The sequence below is a fragment of the Peromyscus eremicus genome, chromosome 10 (genome assembly GCF_949786415.1).
Source record: "Peromyscus eremicus chromosome 10, PerEre_H2_v1, whole genome shotgun sequence".
In the NCBI taxonomy this organism is placed as follows: Eukaryota; Metazoa; Chordata; class Mammalia; order Rodentia; family Cricetidae; genus Peromyscus; species Peromyscus eremicus.
This window is the reverse complement of record NC_081426.1, coordinates 62,786,783-62,814,774: the sequence shown is the minus strand read 5'-3', so window position 1 is coordinate 62,814,774 and position 27,992 is coordinate 62,786,783. Positions and strand designations below refer to the sequence as shown.

Below are 27,992 nucleotides of genomic sequence, written 5' to 3'. Positions count from 1 at the left end.
TTTGTGGATGTAATCATTGAAAGATTACTGAAACCCGTGGGCTTAATCAGGGAAATACTCTTCTGGTAGACACATAATCTGATGTGATTATTAGGGGTTTGTGGTACTAGTCGGTTGATTCTGGTTTAATAAATTGGCTACTGAGTGTCAACACTTGAAGACTATATTCTGATTCTAGATTCTTTTTTTTTTTCTTCCCGAGACAGGGTTTCTCTGTGTAGCTTTGCGCCTTTCCTGGAACTCGCTTTGGAGACCAGGCTGGCCTCGAACTCACAGAGATCTGCCTGCCTCTGCCTCCCAAGTGCTGGGATTAAAGGTGTGCGCCACCACCGCCCGGCTGATTCTAGATTCTTATTGCCAACTCTCAGGTGGTAACTTTATTTGTTTTATCCAGGTTCTAAAAATAAAGTGTCTTTTGAAAATTATTTATTACATTTGTTTATGTTTTGTGGGGCATGCACAAGCCATAGTATAGGTATGGAGGTTAGTGTACTCATGCTGGAGCTGGTTATCTCCTTCTAGCATGTGGGTCTCAGGGATCACACTCAGGTAATTAGACCTGATGGCAACACCTTTACCAACTGGGCAATCTGGCCCTGATGTAACTTTTAATAGTAACAATGTGCTTGCTTATTCATGTAAAGATCAAGAGTTAGAGTAAAGGTTTGGTGGAATGACTCAGCAAGATAAAGGGCTACAGACCTACTTAGGATCTCTGGAACTTATAGGAGAAATAGGTAATTAATACCAAAATTTGTTCTCTGACACCAATAGGCAACACACCAATTTAAAAAAAAACAAAAAACAAAAAAAAAACAAAAACAAAAGAGATAGTCAGCATACTAATAAAAAATAAACTAATAAAAATCCCAACCCAACACACACCAATAGAAATGAAATAAATTCAAGTAAATTCAAGTTACAATTATAAAATTTAAATAAACAAGAGCAAGAAAATTTTTTTCCTAAAATTTGTTTTTGTGAATTTAGTGTTATTTATGTTTTTTTTACTCACCCTCTCCCCATTCTTTGTTTCTGATAGCCATGGGTTGATAATATTTCTCTGCTATACTAAACACAATGATATTCTGCCTCCCCCTTTTTTAACAGCTATTTTTGGACCACAGTCTCCAAAGCTGTGAACCAGACAGTCTTCTATCTTTTTGCTGTCATTTGTAAACTATTTTTATAGTACAGAAAAAATACTAACACAAATGTACATGTATAGCCAGCACTCAAAAATGCCACAGGCCTTCCCCGTATTGCAGAACAGTAGTCAGTGAGAAATCAATAAATATTTCTCAGAAAAATGGCAATCAGGAAAATGAAGTGTCATGCAGACAATGGAGGTGGTAGTCCCATAGCCTAAGAGCTAAGTATGTGATAAAAGCTAATACTATGCTATTTAGTGGTTACGTTTAGGATTATGGAGTTCATAATAGAAACATGTCAACACAGATAAAAATCAAATAAAAATTTACCTTTTCTCTGAAGAAGCCAGATACAGGGATAATGTTGAGGGCATAATGAGATCATTTCATTCATCTTCTCTAGGACTTCAGACTCAACTGTGTTGTCACTTTGACAAGTTTACTTATATTTGAAATATACCATGAATGGTATAGAAAGAACAACTAACATTTGGAGTTGTTTCTATTATCCAAGCAATTAATTATGTATACCACTCAATGTAATCCTGAAAACAATTTGTACAGTAGGTAGAATTTACACACCAACACATACACACATCCATATACTCATATTTATATATGTGTATATATAGGAGCAGATAGATAGAGAGATAGGGAGATAATAAATGATAGATAAATAGAATGGATAGATAGAGATAGATGATAGATTGATATGAAGAGAGAGCGATAGCGAGTGAACCAGCGAGAGAAACACCAAAGCGTAGGCTATGTTGTTGGCTCAGTGGATAAAGTGATTCCTTTCCAAGCATAAGGGCTGTAGTTTGGATCCCTGGCAATCTCATTAAATAGCAAACATGGCAGGGTGGCATGCCTATATATACCTCATTCTGGGAGACAGAGACCGAAGAATCCTAGGGTCTCACTGGCCAGTGAGGCTACCCCATCAGTTATCTCCCTGTTTAGTAAGAGAACTTGCCTCAGGGGGGAAAAAAAAGGTGGAAAATGATGGAAGTAGTAATCTAATGTTGACCTCTGGTCTCCACATGTGCATATATGCATACACTTTCACACACATGTGCATGTGCACATACACACACACACACACACACACACACACACACAATCATGTGGAAACGTTTCCCCACAGAAAACTAAAACAATAAAAGAAAGAAACTAAGGCACAAAGCTGTACCTTTCTCATCATCGTGTTTTAACATCAGCCTTTCTACTTGGATCATGGTTTGTGGATGACAGGTTGGATCATTTGTAGTTCTTGCCTGCTAGTGTCAGGGCTGCACACGACATCATCAAGCCGCTGTATCACTAGTCATTTTTACAAGACGAAAGATTGGCAATGGCTCTCAAATCCTGGTGTGTGAAAACCTTACATGGTTGTTACTCTAACACTTAACCCATTAGGTCCAGAGTGAAGGCTGATTTTTGCCCCCTGAAGGAATAACAATTGTTTTATTCTAAAGTGATTCCAAAATGAAAAACAACCCACAAACCTTTCTAAAATGAAAAGTAGTATGACTACATATTAAACTAAGATATGTAATGGGTATGAGTAAAGTAATATATTAGAAGTCATTTTATGGCTATGTTCTTATAGCAAAATAAGATTAGATAATCATTCAACCCTCATTGTGGTTGAAGGTTATTTTGCTGAAGAGGGTAATTAACACAAGGACACACAGTTGACAACGTGCAGAGACTGAGAATCTCTGGAGCACTCAGCCCTGCATGGGATGTCTTTATCAAGCCCATTTCCTCAAAGCTCAGAGATCTATGCAGAAGAGGATACAGAAAGTCTGGATGAACCAGTGGTGGTGGATGACTCCAAGGAAGCTTCAGACACAAAAAAAGCTGATGAACATAAGGTTTCAGGGAGATTGTGAGGGTACACACAAAACCTGTACAGACTCTAATCAGGATAGACACGGGGAAGTAGATGCAAAGTCTTACCCTAACCAAGAAGCTATTTTCAATTGATAGCTGCTGGGAGAGAAAAAAAAAATCAGTGTTGTCTGATGGAGTATTACTGGTTATATCAACCATGCTCCAGGTCAGGCCTCATGCCAAGTAACATTTGGCCAAAACAAAACTGACCCATGTTTCTTTTTTAAAATTAAAATATAACTTAGTGTTCATAACTTTTTTGTTTAGTTTGTTGTGATATTTTGTCTTATTTTTGAGAAAAGAAAAAACATGAAGTTGAGTGGATAAGGAAATGCAGATGATCTCTGAGTGGAAATGCACTCAAATATATTGTATGAAATGTGGTTAAATAAAAAAATTAACAGGTGATTATTGTGACCCCGTTATTCAAATGAATAAAGAGTGACTTTAATTACAGTCAAGGAAAAAATAATATACAACTGTGGTATAGTATTCTTACCCATCCTCTTTACTCATAGCAAGGGCCTTCTTTTCCTTGGCACCACTGAGGGTCTACACTTGAATTCTTCATTGTTGGAGGAGTTTTTGTCTATTTCCGAGTATAGATAAAATATTAATTTCTATTTACTAACATTTAGTAGTCCACTACAACCCTTCCTCACTCCACAACTGCAACAATGAAAAATGTCTCCCAACATTACCAAATCTCATGTGGCCAAAATTGTCCCCAAATGAAAATAACCACCACAATGAGCTCTTTTCAGTTCCTCACCTATAGCTGCTTCTGGCCCCCTAACCTTGAATCCACTAGGACACCTGGCCTGTTCTTCCCAAGTGTGTACTCATGAGAAAAGGTGGATTGTTTGATGGGTACAGTGGAGCTTAGTAAATTTATTCACAAACAAAGCTCCCTAGTCACTAGTCACCATATGCATATAGCTATTTTATCTTGTCCAACAGGAAAAACTGTTAGGGTCAAGTGATCAAGTCACAGCCCTTTGTAATCTGAAAGAAAAAGACCAGATAGCTTACCTCCGTATTATATAGTGCAGAGTGAACTCTAATTGACCATTCTAGCTATAGAGAGTGAGATTTTTTTTTAGAAGAATACCTCAGCATACATTGGGAAAATTATATTTTGGAAAATACAGAAAACTCTCATTATTATAATCCTTTCCATTTTATGAGTGTAAGTAGGCACCTTGTGACTATCCAAGGAAATATCCTTCACCTTTCCTTTTCATTAAATTCTTGTAACTGCTGTCAGCACTTTCCAGTAACATGAGAAGAGTAAGAGCAAAACCTTTTTGAAAGCTATTGATGAGATGGTTCAAGATTACTGTTGTAGAATGTTAGACTGTATCATATTTCCATAAAAATGTGAAAAAAAACTATTTAATATTAGGAAAGGCAAAGGGTAACCAGAAAGTATTTGCTATTCACTAGGCACTTCTGGTAAATTAATTCCTACTTCACTGGTTAATCAGATCTTTGAATTGGTGTGGGCACCCTGTGAAATAGTTAAATAATCCATGCAAAACGCATTGTTAACTGACATAGAAAAATAAATAAAAACAGCTTAGATTTATATTGACGTCACGGGCTACCTAAATGCACTCATTTTAGAGTCTATTATAATGTACTTTAGTTGCTATTCGAATTATTAGATATGAGCTGCTTTAATTAACATACTTTATGGAAGAGAAAAATGCTAAATAGTGTGGAGTAAGAGAATAGGAACAAGGAAGGTCAATACATATTCTCAGATGATGGGGAGGCAAAGAAAAGAAAAAATACTGCAATATCTGCTATTCTTGGCAATAAGAAAGAAAGGAAAGGAGGAAAGGCAAGGAGAGAGACAAAGAAAGAAAGTCTATCAGTCTGTAACCCCGTTATGCTCATCTGGCTCCTTTAATGGATTTCAGTGGCTATTGTAGCAACAGTTCCCTTGCTGCCATGCAAGCATAAACAGTTACTTCTGCTTTGAACTGTTTGCTTCTCAAGTAACTACATGGTACGTTTCACTTCATCTCTGAATTTGGGCAATTCCAGGTGGTGTGGAGTGATTAATGATGCAGCCTAGGACCCCATCCTTGGGTGACACCCCTGGGAAGCCGCGATTTAGCAAGGCGTAAAGGCAGAAGATGGCTGGGCACTGAGCCCTTTTCTCCATAGCCACGGTCTTTGCAGTACAGTTGTTCCAGCTGCCAAAGGCTTTCTGGTTGCCATGGAAACCCCTGGGCTCTGTGGAGAACTCAAAGCAGAGCCTCTGAAGTTAGGAATCAAACACAAGAGCTCCACAAATGCAAATGAAATGCACTTGAGCCTGGGAAACACAACAAGATCACCCGTGTCGTAGGCTACGACGCCTTTGACTGCGGAAGCTAGTACAATCAATTTTGTGGGTCTTGTGTTTGTAAAATGAGAGAGTCGCTGCCTGGTATTCTTCATTACTGTCATCTTACAGTGATGGGAGAAGTACGTTGCAAATCCGCACACTAGAGTGCAGGCAGTAGCAGGGGGTGGGGACTGAAACGTGCTTAAAGGGAGTGCACCCAGACGGCTCATTCATTCACTGGAGTTTTACATTTTCCATCTCGAGAGAGCTCATTTGTGCAGGGCATTGTGTCAGGTCCTACATCTGCAAAGAGAAACAAGACACTGTCCCGGAATCAAAATTAATTAACGGTAATTAATCAAAAATAACAGAATTCTCACAAGCCCAAAGAAAGTCTATGAGGCTCTGCCCACACAGGGACAGTTCCCTGGGCTCTCTCTTTGAAGACATTTTTTTTTTTTTAAATTAAACAAATAAATAAATAATTCCTAGCTCAGGAGAGGAAAGAGGTAATGACCAGATATAAGGGTGGGCAGCGGAGAAACAGCGTTTCCCTTGGGAGCCCAACTACCAAGGCCACGCCAATGTTTCTCAGGGGCTGGGAGGGAGAAGAGCTTTATTTTTCTTTTATTTAAAAAAAAAAAAAAAAGATAGAAAGCAAGAAAAGAAAAGGAAATAAAAGCAGAGCCCTTTTCCCCACTGGGCTTGATTTCTAGTATGGGAAACCCCGCCTTTCTGGAGCACTGATTGGTCCAACTCTTCTTGAGATAATTTATGCCGGCGTCCACCCTGTCTGATTGGTTCCCCAGCTCAGTTCAGCTGGGAGTCGCATCCTACCTGGTTAGGAGGTGTACTGTCTTTCCACACTTGCTTGTACTCACTGGGCTGGCTGCTGCTGAGGCTTGAGGCAAACTCTGGGCTTAGGGACTCAGCTAAGCAGAGGAGAGACCATAGAAGCGACCTGATGGGTTCTCGCAAAGCCTTCCTCTTCTCTCCGTCCCTCCTGTGGAGTCAAACTAGAGGACTGAGGTTGATGTTCCTGTTACTAACCCTGCATTTGGGAAACTGGTGAGTAAATCCATGGACTTGACACTATCTCCTTTATTTTACTTTTTTTCCAAAATCTTTCTAAGTAATTTGCCTTTCTCCCGGAAACGCGTAATGTTGGCCATCATTGTATTTTCTGATCTGTCTGTTTACTTGGAGACAGCATGGAATTAGCCTATTTCTGAAGCATGGAGCTTAGTTCACTTGTTTTTAAGTTCTATGGGATTATAAACAAATAGAGACTCCATCTCCCCAAAGGGAACTAGAAGTAGAAATGACTTGTCCACTGCGTTTGGAAGTGAATGCTGTTGATGAACTTTCTGAGTGATTCTGCATTTTAAAGTTATTTCAGAAACTTCTGTTACATAGCATGATGTATATGATGCTACTTGTGTATAAGCCAATTTTGTGATTTTTTTTTTCCTCTCCTTCATTTTGGGGTAATTTTCTTGATTAAGTCAATCTTTCATATGCTATATTTGACCATGTATCTATCAGCTATGAAATACATACATGTATATGGATACATATATAAGCATCAGATATAGCTTTGTATTTTATTAGAATCAACTTTCAAAGTCCTCATTGTAATTGGTTGCCTATTAATTAAAATGCATAATCCTATGAATGTCTTAGCTGCATTTTTGTGTGTTATGACCAAGCACAACTCTCCAGCCTGACAGGAACAAGCCTGGACTGTAAACTATTTCAAAAACTTTGAAGTCATGCTGATAGTGAAAGAAAATGCTCACACTTGGACTCAGAGAAGACAGAGTGTGAAAGAAGTTGTCATGTTTGGTTAAGACATAGATACGTTAAAAGCTTTTTATATACTATACATGTATCGCATCACTTGTTTTATATACATTTACATTCAAAGTTAAGGTATTTTATGCTTTAGTACTGCTTAGAACTGTGGTAAGGCCAAATTACTCTGAAGATAATTTTTGTATATAGATTTTTTTTTCTCATTACCAGTAGATAGAACATCTGTGAATACTCAGAATGTAGCCACTGTATAAGAGCATAATTAATATTGGCCTTTCTGGATTTAAATTTTGATATTTGGTATGTTTGTATTTCATTTGGGTATTACAGTGTTATTTGTCTTTTTGCCTTAGGATTTTAAATATTCTCTATGTACAGACAATGTAATGAATGATTCACTCAATATAATGCTCTGTAATGGTTTATGTCCTTGAATATGTCACATTTTATAGAAGATATTTAAGTAGAACAGGTACCTTTATACAATTGCAAAAGTAAAGTCAGATTGGCCCAGTGGTTTTCTGGAGTAACAATCTGCATGCTCTTTTTGTCTTTATAGCTGCACATTTCTATTTCAATCATGTAGGGACATTGTCTCACAAAGAGCATATTGTCTATCCTAATAGATGTTTCATTTGGAATAGATTTACATTACCTTCAGTGTAGCTGGCTCCCAAACTCTCAGCAAGCTGATAAGGGGTAAAGAGCTCTGCGGTGCAGTGGACAGGACACTCACTGGGTGCATGCTCTTACCTGCCACAGCTCTTTAAACTCACCAGATACAGTAGTTCCATCTGCAAAATGAATTGTAGCAGTAGCCCATTCTGAGTGCTTCAAATGTTCAAATTCAATACATCTGAGATTTGAAATGAAACATGCAGTAGTTTATGGGTCTCTTCACAGGTCTGAGCAGTGAAGAGGAAAATTCTAATGTGACTACCATCTTCTTTTTTTACTGTATGTATAAAGAGTGAAAATAAGTTACAAGGTTCAAATTTATAAATAATTTCTTTTATCTTTATTATATAGATAAACATGATTTCTTTGTCAGATGAACAAACACATATTGAAGCAAATCTAAATATTGCTACTGTACTATGGTCTGAGTGTTTGGTTATGAGATTTTATGATTTAATTTCATAAAGCAGGCAAATTTGTGATGAATTTTATATTCTTTCACTATAGATTTGGAGAATATTGCCATCAATAATTATAAACTATGTATGGTTATAAATATTACTCTTTTTCCCCTTGTTCATTTGAGGTTTCTCTTCAGAACAAATCACTGACAAATTCTGTCTGAAGGAATTTCAATGTCATACTAGTTTCTAAAATACACATTCAATGTCATCTATTTGGAGATTTACTAAGTTGGATTCTATTACTTTTTATATAAAATCAATGGGGAGATCTTGTTTCCTCATTAGTTTGCATGAAGAGCAAAGGGAGACAGTGTATTGACTTTCTACATTGCTGAATTATGAAAACAGATCCTCCTGTTATATCTAAAAGCTCTGGTCATGGATCCTGTGTTTCATTTTTCCAGGAGAGTCTGTGGCATCCTGACAACTTGGTTTATATTTCATCAGCTTGATTTCACTTTTTGTAATCTTAAAACAAATGAATATGTAATAAAGTTTAGAAAGAGTTGGAAAAGTGTCTTGAGATTTTAGCTGTTCTAAAAAGTAACTCATAACAACCTTTGTCTGAGAAGTTACGTGTTTATAAAGCCAAGGATATAACATATTTAAAATTTTTCCATTGATTAAAAGAAAATATGATTGTAACATTCAATTTTCCACATTAATCTGTTCAAAAGCACTTACTTTTAAAATGCATTATTTTAGGTCATTTCATAAATACGTTTTTGGGTGTTTTTCTTTGTGTTTCTAGCTTTTAAATTTATTTTTGTAGTAAAAGCCAATGTAAATACTTTATAATTACTTATTCAAATGAACCAAAGATAAACTGATTTTGAGATGATTATCATCATCATAATTAATGAAAATTCCCAATAGAGAATCTTTTAGATTATCCAAACACAGAATACAGTCCAGTTGCTTTCCATTCCATAGACTGAAATACTTGTTGACTGAGCAACAAAGGAAATGCTTCATACTGCATTCAAGTTTCATAGATATTTTGTATCTATACACATGTGATTAAATTTGTTTAGGAATGTAAGAATGAAAGTAGAACCTCAAAGAAATACAGGTATGATAGAAAACTGAATAAAGGCTGTTGGGGTCCTGAGAAAATGAAGGCCATAAGTGGTAAGTGACTTCCTAGATGAGAGAGAATGAGTGGGAACAAGTTAAATGAAAGATTTCAGGTGAACAATTTTACTTGGGAGGTATCAAATGAGAATTCTGGTCTTCATCATCCAATTGCAATTTTACTTTCAACTGTGTGACTTTTTCCTGAGTGATTTCAGGAAAATTTTTGGAGCACAGAGAACTCATTTCCCCAAGTTGCTTCAAGAACATTAAAACTATTTGGGAAGAGGACCTATCATATTATAATTTGAGAAGAGGGACATAGTAAGAAACATTCTATAGACTCATTATAATTCTAATATTGTTTATCTTTGTTAAAGTGGTTTGAAATACAGTAGAATTGAATATTGAATCATTAGATATTATTAAGCATCAATTAGGTTTTGATGAGATCATTCATTTACTTATTCAAACACATTTATTGAGTACCAATTGGGCATAAACAGTTAAATATGGTAGGTTTACTCTAGCAAATAAGGTAAACACAAGCTTTATCCAAATGGAGCATGTTTCTTTCCTTGGTTCTATATGTGGGGAATTAAAGAAAAATATCTTTCTTATATTTCTTCACTTAAGGGTTAGACCTTGTAAAATTTCCCCCACCTATGTTGAGTTATAAATCATTTTTATTATTTAAGTTTTGTTTAGGCAAGTATATTGTTGAGATTTCATGGGTACTGCTTCCCTGTCATGTCTAGCACAAGGTGTCATGATTCTTTGGCATGTACAATCTTTCCACCTCCTCTTCTTCAGTTTTCTCTTAGCCTTAAGTGTATGGTTGCATTTTGGATGAGTTAATTGGCAATGGGTACTCCATGGTCTCTGCATTTGGACCAGTTGTCGATCTTTGCAATTATCTGTATTTGTTGGAAAAACAAGCTTTTTGATGAGAGGTTAGAGCTACTCATATCTCTGAGTACAAGAACAAGTGTTGAGAATACAGTTAATAATTATATTGGTTTAGGGAAAAGGTGGTAGGAAATGCTCCTCTGGGGTTTATGATGTCTCCAGTCATGGGTAGTTGACTAGGTTGCAGAATCAGTCATTAATTAAGTATCATTAATAATTATCAATAATATTGATATCAATAATTATCAATAATAATTAATTAAGTATCATTAGACAGCTGTTAGTTTCCCTCCAATTAAATATTTCATTATAATACCGTTGGTGGTTTCTCATCAGTTGGTAATTGTTGTGGTTAACTGGCTTTATGATGGGTAGGAATAGCAATTGTTTTTCTCTCTTCGCAGGTTAACAGCATTTTCTGATAATACAGGAGCTAGCACTCAGAGAAGCTTTCAGAACACTCTCAGCTTGGTTGCTCCAAGTCCTATGATTGAACTGTGTGTTCTCTTGAGCAATAGGGTCTTACCTTTCAATTCTGGGAGGCAGCCAAGAGCAATGGTAATACCCTTTATTGTTCTGAGAGTCTGTTTGACCTACTTGACCAACAACTCAACAGGCAGTATCTCCTGACTGATATTGAGGGTTTTTGTTAGATAGTCTGTGGCTACTGGGGTGAACATTATAGCCCCATAATAAGTAGCATTATGCCTCCATAATGTTTGTCTTTCTGGGTCTGGTTTACTTCACTCAGGATAATTTTTCTAGTTCCATCCATCTGCCTGCAAATTTCATGATACTATATATATATTTTAACTACCAACTAATATTCCATTTTATAAATGTACCACAGTTTTGTTATCTATGCTTCAGTTGAGAGACATCTAGGTTGTTTCCAGGTACTGGTTGTTACAAATAAAGCTGCTATGAACATGTTTGAGCAAGTGTCCTTGTGGTAGTACAGAGAATCCTTTGGGAATAGCTGGGACTTGAGATAGATTGATTCCCAATTTTCTGAGAAACTGCCATATTGATTTCCAAAGTACCTGTATAAGTTTGCACTTCCACCAGTAATGGAGGAGTGTTCCCCTTGCTCCACTTCCTCACCAGCATGAGCTATCACTTATGGTTTCGATCTTAGCTATTCTGAAAGGTGTAAGATGGAATCTCAGAGTAGTTTTGATTTACATTTTTCTGATTGCTAAGGATGTTGAGCATTTCTTTAAGTGTTTCTCAGTCATTTGAGATTCCTCTGTTGAGAATCTTCTGTTTAGATATGTACCACATTTTTAAATTGGACTCTTTGGTTTGCTGTGTCTAGTTTCTTAAGTTCTTTATATATTTTGGATATTAACCCCACTGTCAGATGTGGAATTGTGAATTTTCCCCATTCTGTAGGCTGCTGTTTTGTCCCGTTGATGAGGTCCTTCGTGTTACAGAAGATTTTCAGTTTCAAGAGGTCTTATTTATTAATTGTTGATTTTAGTGTCATGTTATTTGTATTCTGTTCAGGAAGTTAAGTCAGTGAAAATTAGTTTCTCCAGGAAAGATTTCCATTAGTTATCTAAGCTGACTGCTCATCTACTGTACATAAGAGCAACACTAAATAAATTCAATGCGATATGCATATATGTTGTAAGGCTTATGACCTCTCTAACTATGAAAAGCCTAGCCATATACTTATAATAAAAAATCAAACATGAAAGAGACTAAACTTTGGATACTGCTATTTGACTCATTTTAAAAAAGGAAATAGAAAGGCACAGATACTTTTAGAACATATTAAGTGTTGTCTTTCTCTTAAGTGCTGAATTCAAGATAGAAACTCATGTGTGTTCTCTGACCAGAACCTGCATTCTTTTTTTTTTTTGTGGTTTTTAGAGACAGGGTTTCTCTGTGTAGCTTTGGTACCTGTCCTGGATCTCACTCTGTAGCCCAGGCTGGCCTTGAACTCATAGAGCTCCACCTGGCTCTGAGTGCTTGGATTAAAGGCATGCGCCATCACCACCTGGCATAGAACCTACATTGTTAATACCGAACATTTCCTATCACAGATGCATTGTAAGTCAAATCAATGGGTGTGGTTCTGGATGGAAGGGAGCTGGAGAGGGAAGGAAGAAACAGTGGAAGTGCTATGTAATGGAGAAGAGGAGAGAAGGGGAGAGAAGTAGGAAAGGCAGAACAGAAGAGAGAGGAATGGAAACCTACGGCAGTGCAGTTGTGGGTTCATTGATGCAGGCACAGTAAGTAGAAAATCTTGTGTGTACCTATCACATAGTTCACTGACTGTCTTATGCAGTGCTAGATTCATTGTTTAGGGAAAACACTTGACAACCTGGAGTACTCAATCATTAAAAATCGACCACAGAGAAGAGAATTAAAGCAAGAACTTACAGTTTAGGTAGAATTTGTTTTAAGGAATGGTTACTTATTTTTCAAGGTTCTATAGAAAAATCAAGGTGAAACTTATTATATATGGGTATACCACACACTACGACCAATAATGAAAGTCACAGGAAGCCACAGTTTCTCTACAAAGAGATAAAGGATGGCTCATCACCAGACCTATTCAAGCAGAAGCTTGTTAGAGTGTTCCTGTACTCAGTGGGAGGCTGATGAGATTTATGGGTTTTATCTATTTTTAAGCAGTATCTAATTTTCTCAGTACTAAAATAGTTTGGCCAATTGAATTCTAATGCTTTAACAAATAGCCTTAGCTATTAATCCAGTCAATGAATACTTCTTACCCATTATTCATCCAACAACTATTTACTCAGTACTCACCATGGGTTAACCAGCATTTTGGAACCTGGTGCTAAAGTGGTAAGCAAGAAAAATCTTGGGCCTCTTGTGTTAGTAAGGCATAAAAAGGACACAGATATGACATATACGCTGGATACACAGAGATATGATATAGTATTACTATTGAGCCCGAGTTCTCTTGCTCTGTATATTGGTGGCTTGTTAATATAAACAAGCAAATGCAATAACATTCTGTAAATTGTCTTCCATATGCTCAATGAGGTGAAGTGTCAATGGTAAATACTCTGCTGTCAATGCAAATCCAAGCAAAGACAATATTCTATGAGCTGTGAATTCAGGCCAGAGTATAGAATGATAGTTTGTGTGTGAGGTGTGATATTAGAACATTTGGTAGCTTGGGGAAACTTTATTTTGATCATCTCATGTAGCATTAAGTAGCAGCAGCATTTCTGTAAAGGGTCCTTAATTTCCTATCACAATGAAGTTCTGAATGACAGGAACTGTTTTCTCTCAGAGACAATGTAGTATGCGATTTGACATTTCTCTTTATGTTTTAACAGGTGAATAGCAATGTTGAGAGACTGTACCAAGCCACAGGGACATGAAAACACACTTGAGATCCTGGACTCTAACTTGTAACTGTTGGGGTAGATTAGAAAAATCAATGCTTAAAATAAGTTACGTTTAATATTTACATTTTACTATTGGTGTGATCAAGTTTTGGAAATAGCTTTAGACCTGTTAGAATGAAGGTTTCTGGCCACTAATTCATCACTGTGAGGACTTCTGAGTTGATCTCTTATGGCTGTGCAATATGTGAATTGTTTAAAGCATGGATGCATCTGCTCCTTAGTCATCCTAGATGCATGTACTCACTAGAACACTCATCTAAGACATGTAATTCAGTGTCTTCAACAAGGAGTATATTTTTCACAAAGATGCCATATTGACTAGATTAAATCTGATCTCACTGAGACAACTGCCTTCTATAAGGTAGTTTGTTATTTGTGCAAGTGATTTGTGAACAAATGCTCGTTTCCAGGATTTGCTTAGGAGCAATTCTTGCTAACAGCCTCATACTGTCACAATTAGCATTGAGGAGAAAGAATGATTGCTTGTTGCTGTTACACTCATTTGTATCCCTTGCCTTCTGAAGAGGAGCTTATGCTAATGAATATTGTACTCTTATTTTAGACCCCAGGACAAGAAAACGGTATGGGCCTCTTATTTGGATGTACTCATGCTCCATTCTTTCACTTTTAAGATATTTCAAAGTGTTCTATAATTGAATAAGAACCAACATGATGCCTTTACTTTACACAATTCTTGCAGACTTAAAGCATTTATCTGATGCATAAGGCATCAAAGATTTAGCAAATGTGAATTTCTCAAAGGATTGTGTCACATAACAATCTAATTTATGTCCCGTCAGGCTCCATGGATATAAAGTGAAATGGTGACTTCGCTGTTCATTTTAATATAATTTATACACAGTGGCCATTTAAAAAATATGCTGTACTGAAGATTATGCTAGCTTTCTCCTCAAAAAAAAAAAAAAAACCAAAAACAACATAATACTTACATGAAAGGATTTACGAAATACATTTATAATGTTTGGGTATTTACCATATCCTGGAAGACTTTTCATAAGACACTTAATTGCTTTGCTTTTAGTGGCCTAGGAAGTAGCTCAGCAGTTAGGCAGGCAGAGAGTTTTCAGAAGACAAAAGTTCAATTCCTAGAATTCACATTGGGTGGCTGGCAACTTTAACTCCATCTCTAATCCAGTGTATACATCACCCTGTTCTGTCCTCTATAGGTATCTGTGGTTGTGTGTAAACCCCCACTTCCACATATACAGGGTTAAAAATAATCTCTTTTTTAAAGGACAAAGTTAACATAGACAATAAATAAAACACAGACAAAAATCAAAATGTTGGTAAGATATGTGTTTTATTAGCAATTTTTTTAACTCCAGTATGGATCAATAAAGAAAATATAGATTTCAAAATTAGTATCTAAAATATGAAGAAAAATATTTTTATCATTTTCTCTTTTTATCTTCTTCATATATATATATATATATATCTGTCATCATGATTTTTTTAAACTCTACTCTGCTATTATTCTGTCTCTTTCTCATTAGTGAAAAAATTTTCAATGTTATAGCTCTAATCTGATTAAATAAAATATGTTGCAGAAGTTTAGGAATTGTCTGAAATCTTTTTGAAAACAGCAATGACCTCACCCCTATAGGAGAAGTTATGGGCAGCTGACAGATGCTGAGAGAGGGAGATTCACTCTCCTTGGCTGCCGGTAGGAAGCTTAAGCCCCGTTGGACAGACCACATCCATGTGCAAAAGAATAGCACTAATAGGACTTAAAGGTTGTGAAAATAAAAACAAAATATAAAAAGAGGACATGAAACTGGGAAGGATATGGTATGGGCACTATGGGAAGTAGGAGTGAGGTAGTATTTGTAGTTATTATCAAAATACATTTAAGTGTGTGAGATTTCCAAACAAGAAATATAAAATAATCCAAGATAAACAACAGTAATTAAACATACAGTATAAAAAATGACATATTTATAGATCAATGCATTTAATATACACCTTTTTTAATGGTTAGTGTTTTATATTACAGATGAACTCTGGTTTATTAAGATACTCTTTAGCAGACTTTTAGTTTTTTAAATATGATTGTTGTGTGTATATGTGCATATACTAATAATATACATGAATTTTACTTCAGTATGTTAATCAATATTTCCAAATTACTTCACACAGTGAGACTCATATTCTCCTAATGGTTGTAAAATGCCATTTATCCATCTTCTCATTGGTAATGGACCATTTAATAGTTTGCCAGTGTTATGCTTAGAAGTTTTGTTAAATTTTTTTGTCTTCTTTTTTAAAATTTATTTATTTTTAAAAAACTTTCTTTTTTCATTTTACATACCAATCCAGATTTCCCCTCCCTTTCTGCCCCCCCCACCTCACCCCATCACACCCCCCATGCAGTTCTCAGAGAGGGTAAGGCCTCCCTTGGGGAGTCAACAAACTGGCATACTAAGTTGAGGCAGGACCAAGCCCCGTCCCCTGTGTCAAGGCTGAGAAAGGTATCTCACCCTAAGGAATGTGTTCCAAAAAGCCATTTCATGCACCCAGGATAAGTCCTGGTCCCACTGCCAGGGGCTCCCCAAACAGATCTAGCCACACAGCTGTCACCCACATTTAGAGTGCCTAGTTCAATCCCATGCATGTTCTCCAGCTGACAGGCCAGTGTCCATGAGCTCCCACCAACTTGGGTCAGCTGTCTCTGTAGTTTTCCCCATCAGGATCTTGATCTCACTTGCTCCTGTGATCCCTCCTCCGTCTCTTCAACTGAAGTCTAGGAACTCAGCCCAGTGCTTGGTTGTGGATCACTGCATCTGCTTCCATTAGTAACTGGATGCAGGGTCTATGGTGACAATTAGGGTAGTCACTAATCTGTATCTAAGGGAAAGTAAGTTCTGGCACCCTCTCCATTATTGCTAAGAGTCTTAGCTAATGTCATCCTTGTGGGTTTTTTAATGTATTATTGATTACTATCAATGAATGTTAACATAATTCCACTTTTGAATTGCCTTTCACCCTTTTGAATTCTCATATAACTATTGTGATATATATTACTTTCTTGTCTCTAGTGTTGTCTAAACTGAATGTTGTCATGTATCTCTTCTAATTTTTCTCTCTTTAAATTTTAACTTTTTTCCTATTGTCTTTTCTATATTTTCTTTAATAGTTGGCAGTTTACTTCTTTTTGGAATTAAATGTATCTGCATTTTCTTTTATAAATCTGATTTTTATTTATTAGAACTTAATCACGATTTGAACATAATTTGCTAGATATTCATTATTTTATTTCTAAATGAACTAGTCATTTTTTTTGATTCACCAAATGTCCATATCCTTGAATCTGATTCATTGACTTATTGTGGTTTTGCTGAGTTAAAAATTTTTAGAAATTGATTTTCAATATTTTTATTATTTAAGAATTTAGTGCATGCATAGGATGGAGGTTTGAATAAGACATGTCCCCATAGGCTCCAATTTAGAACACTGTCCCCACGTGGTGCCACTGTTTGAGGAGATTTAGGAGGTATGTCCTTGTTATATGTAGTAAGTCAATGGAGCGCTCATTAAGGTTAAAAGCCTGGAACTATTTCTAGTTCAATCTCCCTGCTTCCTGCTTGTGTTTGAGATTTTTGAGCCCTCTGCTTCCTGTTTCTATTTTCATGGCTGATAATTGCTGCAATGCCTTCTGCAATGATAGACTCTCATCCTTCAGGAACTGTAAGCCAAAACGAACTCTTTCACACACTGTGTCAGTCATGGTGTCTTATTACAGCAGTAGAAAGGCAATAAATACACATACAGTCTGTTTGATAAAGCTCACCCTCCATTCCTTATGTTACAAATAATACCTCATCTTCCACCTCTATTCCCTTCTAACCTTATGTGTTCTGGATTTCTCTTTTCTCCACATGTCCACTCAGCACTGGCAGTTAGTATGTCACAGTTGCAGGAACATCTCCCTGAACATGAGTATCCCTTCTAGGGGATGAATCCTTAAAGAAAATGGACTCTTTCTCCTAGCTCTTCACTAGCCAAAGGATCCTCAGTTGAGAGTAGAGCCTTTGTCACTTTCATGAGAAATATTGAACAAATCTACATTTCCTTCTTGAAATCTACCACTTGAGCAATCTACTCATTGGAATATTTCTAATGTTTGTGAATGAAGAAGGAAAAATTAAAACTAATTATTTCTTAAAAAATCATAAGGAAACACACTATGATAGGAAATTAATAAAATTCATACACAGAAACACAAAGAGCTTAAAGCAATTATCTTATTATTCTATAACAAAGCTCTTACTGTACAGAAGAGGCTAACAGTCTGGTATTAGGAATGGGTTACTATTTTTTGAAGTCGTTAACAAGTGAAGTCCCATAGTCCCCCCTTATATTACAGATTAGTGCCAATGCTCTTGGTCACCCTGTAAAAATTTCTGGTAAGAACGTATTACTGACAATACCATACACTTGAGTCATAGAACAAAGAGAAATCAAACTGGAGACATTCATACATACTGGCTAGCTTTCATAGTGCTAGGAAGACCAATGCATACTTCCAGAGTATAAAAATTATCACCAGTCTTACCAATCTATAAAAATGATTGTATTGTGAGAAATGTTTATTGGTATAATAGTATCACAACCGTCAAGGGACTAGACACCCATCACTTTATGATTAGATTTAACACTCACTCCATCAGATGAAAAGCATACCAAGCACTATTGTTGGGTAGACAGATGTATGACTACCCACCCAGGTCATAGGAACTATGGCAGAACAATCTGCTATTATTCTGCTATATGGACAAGTTATTAAGACAAATACTGGTGACTAATTAAGCCCGTAGATTAGCGCATCTCTCAACTATTATTGGAGAAGAAAATTTTGCATTAGATGGTGATTAACACAGAGATTCAACTGGGCAAAATGCAGAGAATGAAAGAGTGTTGAATGTTCAGTCATAAATAGGACATCTGTATCACATTCTTTCCTAAATGCTCAAGAAACACTGTGGAAGAAGTTGCAGGAAGATTACAAATGCTGGAATGGGTGTTTGATTCAGATACAATGAGGTATTTGCACATAAGAGCTCTAATTGTCATGACAACATGCACAAGATGAATTTTGACAAAATCCAGCATTGAAAGGGAAAGATGAGCTTGAAATCTCACTCCTAATGGGGAGCTATTGGCAACTGATAGCTGCTAGAAGAGGAAAAGTCAGCTGTTTTACAAGTGTGGGCTCTGGGAGGTAGACTGTACTCCAGTGGATGGTCATATGACCAAAAGAATGTGAGTAGTACAATTTGTACTTGAAGTGGCAAGTGGGAAGGAGGACACAGAGTTATGTATGTAAGGAAAGAAGTGAATCTCCATGGAACTGGGAGAGGGTGTTGAATATGACCATTGTTTAAAATTATCAAAGATCTAATAAAAATGAAAATAAAATAAAGATCATTTGGCTTTTCATGAGCCAAATCACAGGTGGGGTCTATAGAGGAGATACAAATGTATGTATTCAACAAATTTTGCTCAAATATTTATATGTGATCTGTCACCTTAATTGTTATTTTGGAGTTGATATTCAGTAAGTGGAAAAAGTAATATACATATACATATAATGTATATGTGATATATTTATATATAGACACATATATATCAGCAAAACATGCATCAATTATTTTCTTTGCCTCAAGATTTTGATATAATTTATATATAAATTAAGTATTTAATTAATTATGTGTGGAATTTAGAACAAGAATATAGCTTTAAAATAAGAAAAATTACCCTAGTCATGGAGGTACGGAATTTATAGGCCAGATTAAAATTTCACAGAAAATGATCAAATATGTTACAAACATAAATAGCTTGAGTGTTCTGCGTGATGAATACATGTTTGAGGAGAAAGAAGTTTGATATGGGAGACTAGATTGTGGAGTCTGGAGGAGGTGTTCCAAGTGATATTGAAAACTATTATATCAGGATCCAGGACTCTGAAAATGGAGAATATATATATTCTGTGTCCTGTGTTTTTACAACATTTTAGTGGTGTTGTGTTTATCATTAAGTACACAGATACAAGGATAGAGATATCTAGGAAAATTTCTTCAAAATCTTGGAATTCCTGGTAAATTGTGTCTTGAAATTAGAAATATGAATTTGGGTAAATTCATCAAATCTTTCATAAACTTACTTATATTTACTTATAAAAATATTCTATGAGGGGACCACATGTAGGGCACATAACATTCAGTCATGAAGCAAATGATACTTGAGAGCCTATTTTGTGCCACATAGTATTGTAGATAATGAGGTTGCATCAGAAAACAAGAGAAGCAAACCCCAAAAGTCAGGGTTGTGTTTAAGAATCCATGTTCAGAAACTGGAAGAGAGTTTAGGTTTTAAGATTGTCTTGAAGACACGAATTCCTTTCATTTTAAACAACTTCTAAGATCCTGAGGGGAAGAAATGATCCACATGTAGCTACTACTTGCAGAATGTATACCTCCACAGCAGTAAGAAAATATGGGCTGAAATATGTTGGTCTGCAGTTACAAAGCCAGATTATACAACTGCTCCTCAGAGATTTACTGTAATAAATAAGATTACCCTAACAAATCATGGCACATTTGAAAAATAGTACCTTAAATTTTTTGGATTTACTCTGACTATATAATTTCTTTTTTTGAGTAAGACCATTTACAAGAAAACTTTAGACACCTAATAATTGTTGAGCATAAAATATTGACTATGCCCAGATTAGTTAAGTTGAGCAAAGTAGAACTAAATCTGTTAAAATTAGCTTTATATATATATATATATATATATATATATATATATATATATATATATGAAAATATGAACTCACTTTGTTTTTCTACCTAACTGTTTCCACAGTAGTAAAAGATTCTGAGTAATTATTTATTCCAGACTTATCATCTTTGTCTACATAAAATCTTAAACATTTCCAATTGACAATGGAATAAGGAGTCTTTCCAACACTACTTTTGACAAACATTTACATGTTCAAAGAATGCTCAGAATGTGCTAGGAAATCCATTCTTTAGTTTCCCCTGTGTTTTTGGAATCGTGTCTTTTTTGTTTCTTTCTTATCAATAAATATAAGAAGGATCACGTATCTTTTTTCCCTTAATTTTGTTTGTCAATGTATTTTGAACTATATAATTATTCTCATCCTAAAACAAAACTGCATTCAAGCAAATGAAACAAGCCAAGTATATGCACATGATCTCTGTAGAAGAGGAGATGCATTCATTATAAGAGCCAGAGCTGGTGACCCCAAGAAAACAGTATCTTCCCGACACAAACAGTTTGATGTGCATACAAATTCACAAGGGCTGTAGCATGCACAAGACTTGTACAAATTTAGTCAAGTCAGACAAAAATCCCAGCACGGAGAAGAGGAAGTAGGCACTAAGTTCCACTCCAACCAAGAAGCTATTGCAATTGACAGATTCTTGGGGGAGAAAAATCAGTTTTCTTCAGTGTGTTCCTTTGGGTATATCAGCACACTCCAGGACTGGCCTCATGTTGGTGAACTATTTACCAACACAAAATGAACTATATGATCTCTGTGTGTATGTGTCTGTGTGTCTGTGTGTTGTGTGTGTGCATGAGGGTTGTTGTTGTCATATTTGGTATTTTTGTTCTTTTGGTTTTTGTTGTTGTGTTTTTGAGAGAAAGAGTGAGCAAGAATGAAGTTAGGTGAACTTAGACAAAACCAGGATTTGGAAGGACTTGGCATAGGAGCAAAAGTATAATATATCCAAATATATTTTATGTAATAAATGAAAGAAAGCATTAGCCATTTGGCAAGTGACAACAAGCTGCTATAGAATCTTTAGAAAAAAATTCCAGCCAATTCCTTGTTTATATTTGATCTTTTGCAGGATCTGTTTAATTTTAACAATTACATACAAATTCACTTATATGTACTTTCCTAAAACTGGCAGTGTATATGTCTGGGAGGAATGTTGTGATATTGATCAAATCCAGGTATATTACTTACATGAATTATGACAATGCTAACTTATTTAACACTTGGGTGATCAAGATCCAAGACTAGATAATTCAGGGACCTGGAGTAAAACCAAATATTGCTTAAAAATCAAACATGTAATAAAATAACTCCTAATAACATTCTACTATACTCTCTTGATGGCTTTGCTCAGCCATCATCAGAGAAGATTCCTCCTGCAGCAGATAGGAATAAATACAGAGACCCATAGCCACACATTATGTAGAAAGTGAGAGACCTTGAAACACTCAGTCTTTAAATAGAGGTCTCCATCAAATTCTTCCCATTAGGGCTCAGAGAAACTTGCAGAAGAAGAGGTCAAAAAGGTGTAAGAGCCACAGAGATTGAGGACATCAAGGAAACAAGGCCCTCTAAATCAACAGTGTCAAAGCTCTAAAGAACTCACACAGATGGGGGACCTGCATGGGACCAAACTAGGCCCTCTGAATGTGGGTGACAGTTGTGTGGCTTGATCTGTTTGTGGAGGTCCCTGGCAGTGGGACCAGGACTTGTCCCAGGTGCACGAACTGACTTTTGGAGCCCATTCCCTATGGTGGAATACCTTCCTCAGCCTTGATGCAGTGGGGAGGGGCTAGGCCCTGCCTCAACTTGGTGTGCCAGATTTTGTTGACTACCCAAGGGAGGCCTTACCCTATCGGAGAGTGGGTGGGGGAGTGGGATGTGAGGAAGTTGAGGGGGGCAAGAGAAGGAGAGGGAAGGGAAACTGGGGTTGTTATGTAAAGTGAAAAAAAAATAATTAAAATAAAAGAATTCACAGAGACTAAGCTGTGGTGATATTTTATTTGTGCACTCCAATAAAGCTTATCTGAGGATCGGAGGAAAAAGCCAGCCACTATATTAAACATAGAGGTCAGGCAGTGGTAGCACATGCCTTTAATCCTAGCATTCAGAAGGCAGAGATTCATTCGGATCTCTATGAGTTCAAGGCCACACTGGGAACAGAGCGAGGAGTGGTGGTACACAGTTTATTCCCAGAAGTAGTTAACTATAGAGGTCTGGAGGTCTGTATAGACAGACAAGAAATAATAGAGTTGAGCAGAAAGAGGAAGTGATGTAGCCGGGCAGAAAAAGCAAGTGAGATGGTAGGACACAGAAAGGCATATAGGCATGGGCATACAGGAAGTGTCTTTCTTTGGCTGAAGCTTTTTAGCGGTGAGAACATGTCTGGCTTTCCTGATCTCTCAGTTTTTACCTTAATATCTGGCTCCAGGTTTTTATTAATAAGACCGTTTAGCAATTCGTCTTACACTAAGTCAACATGCTCAAGGTCTGCTCGGAAATGCACCAGGTCCTCTTCGTATATTATTATAGCTGCCAATTTAGTGGCTTTATGGGATTCCTGAGTGTACAAATGAGTGGGTCTGTGATTCTTATGCCTTCTCTTGGACTCTTTTCCTTCTGTTTGTTTTGTCCAATTCCAATGTGTTAGGTTTTGCTTTTATCTTTTATATTATATTATACTATTATCCGTGAAAAACCTGTTTGTTTTCTAATTGGAGACAGAAAGAGCATGGATCTGAATGGTAAGGGAGGTGGGGTATTAGAGGAGGAGAAACAGTTTTCAATAAAACGGTAAAAAGGAATGTGTATAACTACAAAAATTAAAAACAAAACAATAAGATTAACGATGTTTACTTTAAAAATTCCTACAAGAAAATAATTACGTCTTTTTTTTCCAGCTACTCTCCACACGACTTACGCATGCAGACAGCAAAGTTAGGCAGCTATGGGGCTCTTCATAGTACAGCACCTGTCCTGCTTCAGTAAAGACAGCTGTGTGTGTGACGGCTCTTACCCTTTACTGTTCTTTCAGCCTCACTGAATTGACTTTCATTTCATTTCATTTGTTTTATGCAAGTCAGTATCAAAAAGGACCCACATCTTCTGCCAGTACAACTATTTGAGTCTTCATGGAGAGTTTACTCCCTGACGACAGAAGGGACCACCTTCTAGATCCCCAGATGTGTGCAGCCCCTTTGCTTATTGCATTGTTCCCGTTTTAGAAGTCTCCTTGCTAGTCAACAGTGGTGCTTGGGAAACTCTATCCCACCTCATGACTTCTGTTTGATTTCTGAGAAACACAGAGTACCATACCACTTTACCCTTTCCGAATGCAGTGTTTGTCCAGTGTCTAAAGATTTTCAAATATATAAACTATAAAATATAAGAACACTCTGAATCAAAAACTTTTAATGACTTGTTTAAGCTTCACAATTTCATTAAAAGATTAATACTAATACAGACTTTAAACCTTCTATCCTCTATGAGGTTTCCCCTGGTATTATTTTATTCAACCGTATATGCTCATCACTCAGAAAGACACTAAGTTCATAATTAATACCCAATAGTTATTGTAAATAATATATCATCATTTGTTAAAGTAGCATTAAAATTGAAGATAGACTATGATTTACAGAAGGCCAGTTGTCTAACAAATTTGTCCAAATAAATAGGTGCCATGTATTCAGCGTTATTCTACTTTACTTGTGTATTATTATCAGTAACCTATTTTCTTAGCATTCAAGGGAATTATGTAGTATTTCATATCCATTATATTTACAAAATGAATTATGTGATTATATCTATCAATATATTATATATGTATGTGTGTGTCATCTAGTGATAAATATGTATACAGTAAAATGCAATAGCTATAACATTATTAAATTTGCTATAACATCCTGGCAATAGAGAGTAAATCAAATGGTTTTACCCCTTAAATGGTTATTGAGTTCATACATAGTTGAAAATTGTATTAGTATCTATGGTGTTATAATTCCAAAAAGAGTTCTAAAATTCCTAAAAGATGAAGTAACAATCTCATCCTCCTATCTCACATATGATTGCTGGGCCTATAGACTTATACAACTCTGTCTGTCTTTATTTGAAATCAGGCCCTCACACTTGCATAACAATCATTTTACCCACTGATTATCCCCAACTCTGCGAGCTGACAATCTAACATCTACAGGACCTTTGGAGAAATTATTTGTGTCTTATATTTACTTATCATTTAAATTCAATTAAGAAGTCTCAACTTGAATTTATTTACTGAAGGTTTTATAAAAATAGTAAAATATGGGAAAAAAACTTTATTTTGATACTCACCTTTCCTTGAAAGGGTATTTAATCACAACTTCTTTCTCAGCTCAGTAAACCAACACTAATGACTATAGCAAATATTCTAGTTAGTTTTATTTATTAACATTAACAGTATTTAAGGTTCAAAAATTAATCTAATTAAATATACAGAATGATGGTAAAATGAGATCAAAACTTATATTCACAATATCTAAGTATACTATTTCCTTTGAAAAATGCTAAATGGTGACAACTCAGGTTATTTGTCCAAGTATACTTACCCTGCATCATTTAATATCTATTACTAATTCTGGAAAGACAAGTTAGTATAATTTCAAAAAATCATAGTAATGAAAATTTGAATTACCAAATTTGATATTTTAATAAACTTAGTAGTAGTAGGAGGAGGAATTTTTCTTGTGATGATGTAGTAATCAGTTAATTAGTCTCAAAGTGTTGAAGTGTGAGTAACAGTTAGAAAATGCATATTATATGTATTACCCAGAGATTTTCTTCCATATATACTCAATGCAATAGGCAGTAATGAGCCCGTCTTTTCCAAGAAAATATATAGGGAATACCTATATGAAATTTATGGCCCTGTCAGTGGATGTCACTTAAAATTATAACCTTCTTTCAAACCATGGGAAGCAGGCAGATCAATAGGCTTTCAGAGTTTAAGGAAATTCCTTACGCAATTCATTAAAATGATCTGGATTACACCCTGTTTCCTTGTAGATTAATGGGAGAGGTTCCCTCGTGTGTCAGAATCAGAACACATTGCCCTTTTTATGTGAACTATCTATAGAGTTACTCTATAATTCATCATCTAAACTAGGTCATTCTGCAAGTGAGAGGGAGGTGTTTAAAATTATTCCAGAGAAACAGGTCTACAATAGTCCCATCCTGAGAAAACTTAAGAATATTTATCTTGGGGATGTGGGGATGTGGAGTAGCTTGGGAGAGAGGGCTGGGGGGCAGGAGGAGGGAGGAGGTGGGATCTGTGAGTGGTATGTGGAGCGAGTAGAAAATTTCTTAATAAAGAACAATGAGAAAAAAAAAGAACATTCATCTTATGCATGAAAATTGATCTGCGGTAGTTTCTTGATTTGTTTTAGGCACATGTATGTTACCAGAGTGATAAACATGGCCCCTTTCCTGGCTGTATGGTGAGGCTCACTTGTCCTTACTTAAATTATCTCTTAAATACCAGGTAAAAGCACTTACTTTATGAAAAAATAAGTAACATAGCATCAAAGTATTTTCATGCGCAATAATGTGTCATCAGAGAACTTTGTGTAGTGCATTACAGTAAGAGCTCATAAGACATGATACATATGACTCAAAAACTTTCTTGAGTGATTAGTTATAAAGAACTGTAGAAACAGAAGCTTCAGAGTGTAATACAGATGCCAAAATGAGAGAAGACATGTTTGAGATATTTGAGAGAAAGATGTGGGAAAAGTTAATGGGAGGAGGGGCCATTAGAAAAGAGAAGCTTTGAGAGGGAAGAGGGAGTTTAGACTAAATGTCTCAAGAATACATCGCTCTTCTAAGAAAGGCCAGGTTACCAGAATGCCTTAGAGGAGGGAGGCATCAGGCAGGAGTGGATTCACTGCTACTCCCTCATAGTTCCGTTATTGCCTGAAAGCAGCTGCTGATAGCAAGGATCTGTATAATCTCAGGGCTGCTCCCTGGTGCCAGCAGCTGGATGGGCTGAAGAGCAATGTTCCCAAGCAAATGAACTAGCAGCACATTTCAGGACTGTCATGACAATTTTGTTGACAAAATAATGTTCTGTCTCTCCCCATAAAAGGCTCTATCTAACTATTTATGTTTTTATGATTACAAATTTAATTCAGAACAGTTTTTGTTATAGATGAAGGAGCAGTTCATTTTCAGTCTATGATGTCTACTATATTAGCTCCTTTCTGTGCATAAATATTACAAATTATATACTTGAAAACTGTATAGTAGTACTAAATAAAAAAGCATCAATAGTCTTATTTGTGTAGAATATTAAGTATACATGTTATCTATTTTCTTGCCAAACATTTAGAATCATTTTACACATTAATAATGATAGAGACAAACTGCTTACTCTTATTTTTCATATGATATTGTAATCATAGTATCATATTTTATAGACTTGGTTAAGTAATCCTGTGTAGGAGACTTTTATTTCCCACCTGCCAGTTCCCAAATAACCGACATGGAGATTTAATATTAATTATAAATGCTTGGCTGATTGCTCAGGCTTCTTACTAACTCTTAGATTTTTAAATTAATCCTTATTTCTTGTCTACCCTCTGCCACATGGTGGTACCTTCTTTCAACATGGCAAGTTCATCTCTCAAAACTCCTCAGACTCTGCCCTTCTTTTTAACATTCTCTTTGCCCCACAAATCCTGCCTAGCTATTGGACAATCAACTTTTTTTTTAACAAGGAGAGCAAGACATTTTCCACAGTGTACGAAAGGATGATTCCACAGAAACCCTGGAGATTGAATCCCAGAGCTTATGCATGCTAGACAAGTACTTGAGCTCTCAACTGCTTTGCTAAGTTCCTAGGGTTTTTTTCAGATTATCTATAAACATTAATTTATTAAATATGTACAATCTATTATGTGCATATTGTACTATTTGCTAAAACATATTCACATTGTTTAAAATATATTCTGTTTCTTAATTCAAGAAACACTTTTGTGTTTGACGTTTCTCAATCTCATTTGTTTGAACAGATCTGCCCTCCTCTAGGAAATCTTCACTAGATCAGGAATGTCACATTATTGGTTTTTGCATTTTCAGAACTTCACACATTTTAAATGTATGGTAATTTCTCCAGAAATGAATGAAAATTCTGTGCTGGAGACAGAGTTCCTTAGAAAGACTTTTTTTACTGAGAAGGCATAATTCATTGATAGTCACACTTTCAGAAGTGTGATCCCTTGAGGTTATTATTTTACCTTATGGGAGCCAAAGGATGAAGGATGTGTGAGGAAGCTTTATAGACTTATGCAATCTAACAATCTTCCTAATTATATATCATATATGTTGTACTCTTTCAAAGTAGTAAACCCATATCCCACCATCTGGATTATGCAGTAAAGATAAATCAGATGATTCACGGAAACTTCATAAGGA

General features: G+C 35.9%; 1 protein-coding gene across 3 annotated transcripts in view; it reads left to right on the top strand.

Moving 5' to 3' along the window:
* The first annotated feature begins 6,352 nt into the window (after positions 1–6,352).
* The window catches only part of Gabrg1 (gamma-aminobutyric acid type A receptor subunit gamma1), a 71,931-nt gene continuing 50,291 nt past the window's right edge, over positions 6,353–27,992 (top strand). For all 3 annotated transcript variants that reach the window (XM_059275084.1, XM_059275083.1, XM_059275082.1), the window contains exon 1: positions 6,353–6,456. In XM_059275084.1, the coding sequence (XP_059131067.1) occupies positions 6,353–6,456 (104 nt within the window). The remainder of the gene's footprint in view (positions 6,457–27,992) is intronic.